This window comes from Triticum aestivum, chromosome 3B (assembly GCF_018294505.1).
Source record: "Triticum aestivum cultivar Chinese Spring chromosome 3B, IWGSC CS RefSeq v2.1, whole genome shotgun sequence".
NCBI classification, from domain to species: Eukaryota; Viridiplantae; Streptophyta; class Magnoliopsida; order Poales; family Poaceae; genus Triticum; species Triticum aestivum.
The window spans coordinates 744,628,654-744,638,338 of record NC_057801.1 but is presented as its reverse complement, the minus strand read 5'-3'; the positions used below and the strand labels follow the sequence as shown (position 1 = coordinate 744,638,338).

The window sequence follows — 9,685 nt, the reverse complement described above, 5'->3', positions numbered from 1 at the left end:
AACAGAATGAAAAATATATATGAAAAAACAGTGCAAAAGGAAAAATAAGCAACTAAACCCCAAAACCGAAGAAATGTAGAGAAACAAAGTAAAACCATAGAAAAAAGAAAAAAAAGGAAGAAAAGAAAAAATCTGTGAAAACTGAGAAAGAAACAGTGAAAACTGGTGTAGAATAAAAGAGAACGGAAATGATAACGAAGAAAAAAGTAAACCCAAAGAAAACCATTAAAAACAAAAGATAACAAAAAAAGTTAAAAAAATTGGAGAAAACCTACATCAAGCGAACCTATAGTGAGAAGTCCTAGGCTAATGGGCTGGCCCGCTTGCGTTGTGCGTGGTGTGAGAGCAGCTTCCATCTAGTTATAAGCGAGGTATAGCTCTTGCACTATGAGATCTCCATCTCGCAATAGGCGAGGTGTAGCCCGTCCATGGTATTTGCCCCAACTTCTTTTTGTTTGTTGGTTAAATTGCCAAAGCCTGCCCAAAGAGCACAGTCTAGTTAGCATACGCTGAGGCACATGGGTGGGATGGGCTGGTCCAGCACGTGCCGCCAGGACATACCTCGAGGGCGGCGTTGTTGGACGGTTGCCTCCATGACAAATCGGAGCTGAGAACTGCGCATGAGAGGAGCAGCGCCTCATGCTCCTCCCGACGATGGCAACGGCGAGCTTGCTGATGGGAGAGGAACGGAAGAGGAGAAAGCACGGGACAACATGGCGGATAGGCGACAGGAGTGGGCGCTGGATGGCGGCGGCGGGGAGATGCATCGCGCGCGCGTGCAGGAAAGGTTGGGCATCTGGGCTAGGGTTTTCACCCAATCCATCGCTCTCTTAGTCCTACACACAGACCAACCATCCATGACAAGCCACATAAGGAAAATTTGTGAAATTCCGGAACTGCCCTCAGCGGCCACTAAAAATTACAGGCAGTCGCGAGCCCCCTGCGCACACTACAGCCAGCATCGGTTAAGCCCACCTCCGTGGTCTATGACAGCTAGGCCCACCCAGTCGGGACCCCACCTTCCATAGACATACATGACGGTATAACGGGGGAGGAAAAAAGGCACTATTCGTTGATTGTCACATCAGACCTAATCCAATGGCCAGGTTCGCTTCATCAAAAAATCCGATGACCGGGATTCGTTTGGACAAATCTGACGGCTGAGATTGCAAACGCCCTGAGAAGCCTCTTGTTCTTGCAAGGTTCTAACAATGGGATGTAGTAAATTTCTATCTTTAACTAAGGTTTTAACTCTTTGACATTGATAGGGAGGCTAAATAAGAGTTTTTTTTGAAAGATCAACAGCTACCAACCATACATGAACTATTATTTTGGATAAGCTTGTTGGGGATCCATCCAAAAGAAAATAATTACATATATCAGTTACAATTAGCATGACAGGATTAGTTGGAAGTTAAATGCTTCCAAGGAAAATGATCGTCGTGGGATGAAACGGTAAAGAGTTCACTTTGCCGTTTGTAAAATAAAACACAGACAACAAAGACCTTTGCCGCCTGTGTATTTTCTTACAAACAACAAAGTGAGCTCTTTGCCGTATGTACAAAAATCTCATCTTTACCATCTGTATTTTTTTATAGACGACAACGTATGTCTTTGCCGCCATCCGTTCTTTACCGTCAACCGTTGTCGGCAAAATTGGTCTTTGTCGTCTGTCCCGACAAAATGCTGACAGCAAAGAGAAGTACTGACGACAAATCTTCTACCTAGCCCGCTATCCGGCATGTGGGCCTCCTCCAGAAGGATGCCTCCTAATCTGTACCACAAGACATGTACTTTGTGTGGGCTCCAAGCTATGTAAACCAACTTGGTCTCTTATAACCCCAGCCCCGTCCATCTATACAAGGGAAGGTTGGGGCCTCCCAAATCAGCATGATCGGCATGATCCATGGCATCGTAGAGATCCGACCTACACCTCTCATATACGAGACACAATAGTACAATCAGAAATGCAGGAGTATGGTATTACATTACCTCGAGGGTTTTTTTTTGCGAGGGTTTGAACCTGAGTAAATCGCTAGTCTCATGTGCATTTAATCTAGGAGCATCTCCAGCCGCGCCCCCAACAAGGCCCCCCAGGCGACTTTTTGGTCGTTGGCGCCAAAAAATCGGCCCAGTCGCGTCCCCAGAGGCCCATTTTTCGCCGGCTCGGGCCGAAATTGGCGCCGGCGGACCCAACCTGAACCCGGCGCGCTGGGGGCGCTCGGGAGCGCCGGGCGAATATTTTTTGGTGCAAAAGCGCCGTGGGCCAGCCGCGTCAGCGACTCGACTCTCTTCTCGCCGCTTCGTCGTCCTCATCGCCTCGTTTCCCGCGGCGAATCAATGCCAAAGCTACGCGCGCTGCCGCGCCGGTTAGCCTCCATTGATGCCTCACGGGCGGCGCAGTGAAGTCCGGGCGACGCGCGTCCCCTCGCCCGCCACGCCTTCCGCCACGTGTAACGCGCCGGCCAAGCCTACCGCGCGGCGCCTCCGCCTATATAAGCCGAGAACCAGCGCGCCGGAGATACGCACACACACTACACCGCCGACGTGCCCACTTCTTCCTCTCCCTCCTCTCGCTGTCTCCACCTCAGAAGGATGGCCGAGCGCTTCCCAGGCGACGGCGCGGCGGCGAATGGTTTCGGGCGCCGCCATCTGCACGAGGACGAGGCTCGCCTCCTCTTCGAGGCCGAGTACCCGGCCCCGCCGGGCATGCGGGTGCCCGGGGCGTGGAGGATCAGCGCCGGCGGCGTGCCGGTGCCACCACCACCCACCGGGGCGGCGCGTCGTGCGGAGATCGCACGCATCAGCGCGTCCCTGCCGCGGGCGGCGAGGGAAGGCCCGCGGTACACCCTCGACAGCCCGCTCTGGGAGCCCTATTTCCACCGCCGACACGCCGAGCAGCTCGAGGCGACGAACGGCGTCGTGCCCTCCGGCAGGCTCAACTCCGAGGGCCGACGCCGGTGGTGGGGTGTACCCGGCCGCACGTTGGAGGCCGTCCTCGAGTACATCGAGGGCGGCAACACGCCGCGCCCGAGTACCCCGCTCCCCCTACCTTCTCACGCTGCCGTGGGAGCTCCTGGACGCTGAGGCGTATGGAGCGGCCCGGCGCGTCCTCCTCCTCGTCCGGCCGCTCGTCGGGCTCTCCCTGCCTCCGCCCTGTCAAGCCGGAGCCCCAGGACACGTCGGTCAGCGCGCGCACCCGCAGCTCCGGCGTCTGCATCGGCGACTCCACCCCCCATTCGGCCGCTTCGTCCTCGTCGAGCCCAAGCCGGAGCCCAGCCTCCCCGCAGAGTACGAGGAGATAGCCCGGCGCGGTTTCTCCGACGAGGACGCCCTGCAGTGGGCGCGGGACGACTACCTCCGTGACGAGATGGTCCGGCAGCGCCGGGCCCTGGAGGAGATCGAAGCCCGCAAGCGCGGGCGCGAGGACGAGCACGGCGCCGTCATCCTCAACAGGGACGAGGACGAGGACGCCCCAGACCGTCCAACCCGCCGCGCCAACCGGGGGGAGGGATGCAGTAGGGACGGCGGTGACTACACGCGGTTCTACAGCCTCCTCGGCATATAGAACTGCGAGGGCGGGCGGCGGGGAGCGGCGAGGCAGACGGCGAGGAGCGGCGATGGATACGGCGAGTGGCGGCCCCTAGTAGTTTTTTCTTTTTTTTTGTAAAATATGTTTAAGTTTGAACGAGCTCGCCGAAGTTTGCAATGAATTTGTGTCGTGTTTAAAAATTTCAAAATAACATGAACGCCGTGACTGGGGGGCATCACGCCCCCAGCGCGCGGGTTAGCGTCGGTGCGCCCCAGGGTGCGATTTTTAGCCCCTCCTGAAGGGCCAACGGCTCGAGATGCTCTAATCCTCTATGTGTTCAACCCCATGATTAGAATCTGCTGGTATGCAAGTCGGCCGACTGGTAGAATTTCCTCCAACAACAACCTTCTTCTGCAGCGAGAATCCTGTTAGAATAAATTCGAAGCACTCCGTCGATCATCCGAGGACCAAGCAATCATACGAGAACGACACCGAGATTTGTTAACGGGGTTCATCGATATGGCTACATCCCCGGGGCTTGACTACGAGCGCTCCTCCCCGTGACACCGTCACAATACTGCACACCGGCCACCCGGGCACCGGCACACGCCGCCGGCTCCCCCTTGCGCGCCTGTGCTATTATGTTGGCATAGGTTACATTGTGTGTTTACCCCCGCTATATAAGAGAGGCCTAGGATACAAGTGTCCTACTAGGACACGACTCCATATCCTATGTAAACACAATACAACTACAAGTCCAACTGTAACCTACCTTGTACACAATATTCGACACAACTCCAACAAACTTCACCTTGACGAATATTCTCCACCACCTTGAATTCGTCAATGCGTCAAACTTCCATGTACATTGGACTTGAGCTTATCCCATGAGCACCGCTGCTACTCCAAAGACTTCATATGACTCCACCTGCAACTTGTAGTCCCTTCTTTTCTTGACCATGGTCAACACTCGAGCAAAATTAAGTTCCTTGTTACTCTAGTTTATGCTCCCAACTTCCAGAGTATTCGTCCAACGCCATCACACACTGACCACTGACCTGCGTCAAAGTGAACAACTCACATATTGGGTGCCACACATAAGAGTTACCTGAACTCAACGTCACCGCTCCTTTCTTGACCGCCTGTCTGAAACTTGAAGGAATTTCACCATTGCTTGTAGTCATCCCGAGTCAAATTCGCAGTTGTCTCATCACATGTATGACCACCAGAGCCCTGGCCCGTCTCCATGTCCCGTGCATACCGCACGCCTCGCCGCTATTACCGCATCGAGCCTCCGCTGTCCCGGTCGAGTCTCAAGGGTCGCGAAACCACACCCCTCAACCCCCACTGCAGAGTACCACCGATCATTACCGACCGATGACGAGTTTCACGCTTCCATCAGACCACTGGGCTCCAGTCCGAACTGCATGTCACTCGCTTTTCCCGCTGAATAGGCTTCGATTCTCTGACGTCTTACGCCGTAGCCCCTCAATCAGCACCGAGTGAAGTCTTCCGTCAGACTCCAGCTCCACCTTCAACATGACTCCATGGTAGATGATCAGTCCACCCCTGCGCCTCATCGACTTCAAGCTCCGTGTATACACCACCTTGAATCAATCCCGCGCCAGTCTTGTCGAAGCCACACAAGCCCTCGGGGCCTGCGCCACGTGTTTCCACGCCCCAGAAGTTGGTCACCGTCAGCATCACGCTCCTAAGTTGTCGTCGCCGATCTCACCACCATCTTCTGTACCAACCGACTTTCGTCGATCCGTCAGACTGCCTAGTCCAACCCAGCCGAACTTGTTCGACTGTATGACACGCTCGAGGCTCCCAAATCATTTTTCGCGAATTCTCATCCATCACATGATACTTCCATCTTAGCTGACATGACTTCCCGCAACGCCTTCAAGCATCTCTGTTGTGCCAACAAATTTTTCATCTGTGTCTGTCATAACCCAAGGTTTCCAGTTCCGTGAACTTCTCCACCTCAAACCTAGTACCGGATGGTGCCATGGTTCTTTGTACGACTGAGCCATGGAAAATTAACCAAGCTCTCCTCACGTAATGCCCCGGTACACCAAGATGTACTCATAGCAAATTCCAATCAAGAATTACTTGGCCTTCACGTGGTAGTAGCTCCCTTAGCACTAATTCCAATGCTGCTGTTGCTCTGCCATGCCTCCTGCTATTCCAATGGATGCGTAGCGCTGGCTGAATTTTTCTATTCGCTCATTGATCTCCTGCCTTCGTCCGCGTCGCACAAGGACTCGGTCCTTTTTTTTTCTCAAACAAATCACGGCAGCCACGAGTCAAACTCACGATCGGTCGTGGCTTCCGTACGCAACCCGCTCGCTCAGGCAGCTCGTAGCACTTGCCATTAGCCGGCTCCGCCTCGGCCTTTCTTACTGGGCCTTGGCAGCCAGCGCCGCCCCGCTTGGGCCACGCCTTAGGCCCCGCTGGCCCTATCTGCTGGCTACTGGACGGCCTGTGCCACTGCCGTGCGCCACGCCTGGTTGCATCCCGGGCTCCCAGCGTAACCGCTATCATGAACAGATCGATCCGACCTCGCCGAGTCTCTTCTAGTGCTTCGATTTTCCATGTCGCTTCAATACACGCCACGCCGATATAATTTCTTCCAGACCAGCCGCACGATCACACAACGGAGCTTAACCACTCCATCCAATCGTTAGCTTCTACGATTGAAATTTCTTTCGGCTACGTCACATGCAACTCGACACCAAATCCTTCCTCCAGATCACATCCACAGCCTCCGAACAACCTAGCTCATGATACCACTTATTAGAATAAATTCGAAGCACTCCGTCGATCATCCGAGGACCAAGCAATCATACAAGAACGACACCAAGATTTGTTAACGAGGTTCATCGATATGGCTACATCTCCGGGGCTTGACTACGGGCGCTCCTCCCCGTGACACCGTCACAATACCGCACACCGGCCACCCGGGCGTCGGCACACGCCGCCGGCTCCCCCTTGCGCGCCTGTGCTATTATGTTGGCATATGTTACATTGTGTGTTTACCCCCGCTATATAAGAGAGGCCTAGGATACAAGTGTCCTACTAGGACACGACCCCATATCCTATGTAAACACAATACAACTGCAAGTCCAACTATAACCTACTTTGTACACAATATTCGACACAACTCCAACAAATCCCATGTCAGTATGTATCCCAAATTGCTACTGGCTACCTCTGTTTCAAAATAATCGAAGTTTGTGTTTGTTCCGAGTCAAACTTGCCATAAAAAATATATTAACATCTCGAACATCAAATTAGTCTCACTAGGTTGTTTATGAAACATACTATGCGTATTTGGGTCGTACGTAGATCTTTGCACATTTTCTTATTGAGTTGGTCAAACTTAAGCCACTTTGACATTGCATAACATAGAACTTCAGTTACTATTTTGGAATGGAGCGAGCACTGGATTACATGTCATGGCTTACACTGGCTCTGACCTCATGGACAGAAAGAGCGCACTTAAAAATTTCTCGTCATGGATTACAGTTGCAAAGCAACAACGAGAGCGAGAGGCTGCAACATTGCTTTATCCGTCACCGGAATAGCTGCACGCAACATCCTCACAAAAAGAATGCTAACCGTGCATTGGTGTATCCTCCTACGGCTTGTTTGTTCTATGTTTGATCTAAAACTTTGGAGCTTTGCTGATTTTATAGTATGTTTTGGCAGTGTTGTAGTTCACACGGTCTCAGAGTATAAATAAATTGACTTTCATCTGCGAATGCACTAACTAGTGCCAGATCACCAAATTTCAATGCCAGCCATGGCCCCTTGGCGCCTCCACCCTGAACTGCTCCTGGCAGTGGCCGCTCTTTTTGCTGCGTCTGCTGCTGCTGACTACACCCCTCATGACACAGCGTCCGTCTGCTCAACGAAGAGCAACTACACCGACGGCAGCCAGTACGAGATCAACCTCGACCAGCTCCTCCACGACCTTGGTGACGGCGCGGTTGGGGATGGCGGCTTCTTCGTGACCAGTCGCGGCATTTACCCCGACAAGGTATACGGCCAAGCCATGTGCTACGCCGACTGTGAGTGGACAAAGTGCCAGCTCTGCTTGCAGGTGGCACCGTCCTACGTGATGATCAAAGGGTGTCCCTACAGTCGGCAGGCCGCCATCATGTACGACTGTTGCTACCAGCGCTATTCAGACAGGAAATTCTCCGGCCACGCCGACTTGTTCGGCAATGGTTTCGACTACATAGACGGTAGGAGCTATGCCGATGCCATGAACGAGACGAGGTGGAAGCTGGTAACCCAGCTCATGACAGAGGCCGCCGGGTCGGCACTGCGGTTCGCCACCGGTAGCCAGACATACGTGGACTCGCATGGCGACTCCCAGGTGATGTACGGCCTGGTGCAGTGCTCCAGAGATTTGTCGGCGACCGACTGCACCAACTGCCTTAATAACATCGCACAAGCGAGCATGATCCGGAACGCCACCATTGCTAACTACAGAAGGTACGGCTGCTACATCACCTACACACCCAATGCTATCGACATCCGGCCTGCAGGTCAATCTCCATATCTGTTGCTGAGTCTCAATTTTCAGCCGTGGTAACGGTACTGCTGAATCTAAATTTTCCTTTTTGTGCATTGATTACGAGCAGACCAGGACCTGCCTCAGCGCCGCCCAAATCGACGGCTCGTCTGGACGGTGTGCGCCGCCGTCATGGGTTCCGTCATATTGTTGATCTGCATTAGCATCTCAGTCCGGCTCTTTTTGTGCCACCTAGAGAGGACGCCCTCTCCCTGCAGGGTGTATCAAGAGGACGACGAGGCCATGAAGAACGAGTTCATGAAAGGGACCGGATCTAGGCAATTTCGCTACAGCGAGCTGGCAGCTGCCACCGACAACTTCTCAGACGACAAAAAGCTTGGGGAAGGCGGGTTTGGGTCAGTGTACAGAGGGTTCTTGAAGGGCTTGAGAATTGAGGTGGCTATCAAGAGAGTGTCCAAGGGCTCCAAGCAGGGGAGGAAGGAGTACGCCTCTGAGGTGAGGGTCATAAGCCGGCTTCGGCACCGTAACCTGGTGCAGATCGTTGGCTGGTGCCACGCCAGAGAGCAGCTCCTCCTGGTCTATGCGCTGATGCCCAACAGCAGCCTCGACGTTCACCTTCACCGTGCAGACAATGTGCTGTGGTGGCCAGTAAGGTCAGATGACTTTAATTTAGCCGCCGCTTTTTTTTTTTAGTTTTTTGGATTCGGCCTGATCACTAGCCACATAATTAGTTAGTCTGACGATTGCTTCGTATATATCCAATGGTTACTTCAGGCATAAGATCGTGCTGGGGATCGGCTCCGCGCTTCTCTACCTGCATGAGGAATGGGAGCAGTGCGTTCTCCACAGGGACATCAAGACGAGCAACATGATGCTGGACGCGTCGTTCAACGTCAAGCTTGGCGATTTCGGGCTCGCCAGGCTCGTCGACCATGACAGAGGGGCGCACACGACGGAGCTCGCCGGCACGCTGGGGTACATGGACCCAGAGTGCACCGTCAGCGGGAGATCCAGCACCGAGTCGGACGTCTACAGTTTCGGCGTCGTGCTGCTCGAGATCGCGTGTGGACGGAGGCCCACCGTGGCTCGGCCGGACGGCACGCTGATCCACCTGGCGCAGCGGGTATCAGAGTTGTATGGCCAAGGGAGGATACTCGACGCAGCCGACGCACGGCTGGATGGGAACTTCGACCCGCAGGAGATGGAGCGCGTGCTAGCCGTCGGCCTCTGGTGCGCGTGCCACGACCGGGACCTAAGGCCGTCCATAAGGCAGGCCATCAACGTGCTCCGGTTGGAGGCGCCGCTTCCCGACAGGATTCCGCCGGTTGGCCGTGCGGCCGGCCCTCTTCCCATGCCAGACTCCGATACGGGCCACAGCTCCGGCTCCACTCAGCAACTAAATTAATAATCCAACCGTAGGCTCGATTGCAAACTCACGCGATTGATAATCCTAGTTCAGCTAAATTAATAATCCTACTAGGGTGAGAAATCCCTGAATATGATCTCATTTCAATTCAGTTTATGAGGGAACCATGACGAAAATCTTAACTGCTTCGCCGAAGCAAGACAAATAAAAACTTAAAACACCAAGTACCACAAGGAAAATA

At 53.7% G+C, this 9,685-nt stretch overlaps 1 protein-coding gene across 1 annotated transcript; it reads left to right on the top strand.

Moving 5' to 3' along the window:
* The first annotated feature begins 7,340 nt into the window (after positions 1 to 7,340).
* On the top strand, positions 7,341 to 9,483 carry LOC123067795 (L-type lectin-domain containing receptor kinase IX.1-like). The gene is made up of 3 exons (XM_044490433.1): positions 7,341 to 8,134; positions 8,336 to 8,731; positions 8,853 to 9,483. The coding sequence occupies exons 1-3, from the start codon at positions 7,341 to 7,343 to the stop codon at positions 9,481 to 9,483; spliced, it is 1,821 nt and encodes a 606-aa protein (XP_044346368.1).
* Positions 9,484 to 9,685: the final 202 nt, after the last annotated feature.

Bases quoted from the DNA above. Each gene is read 5' to 3' on its own strand.
- LOC123067795 (XM_044490433.1), top strand. From the start codon at position 7,341: ATGGCCCCTTGGCGCCTCCACCCTGAACTGCTCCTGGCAGTGGCCGCT. The intron at 8,135-8,335 runs GTAACGGTACTG...CTCTCCCTGCAG, and splicing joins AGTCTCAATTTTCAGCCGTG to GGTGTATCAAGAGGACGACG. The intron at 8,732-8,852 runs GTCAGATGACTT...TGGTTACTTCAG, and splicing joins GTGCTGTGGTGGCCAGTAAG to GCATAAGATCGTGCTGGGGA.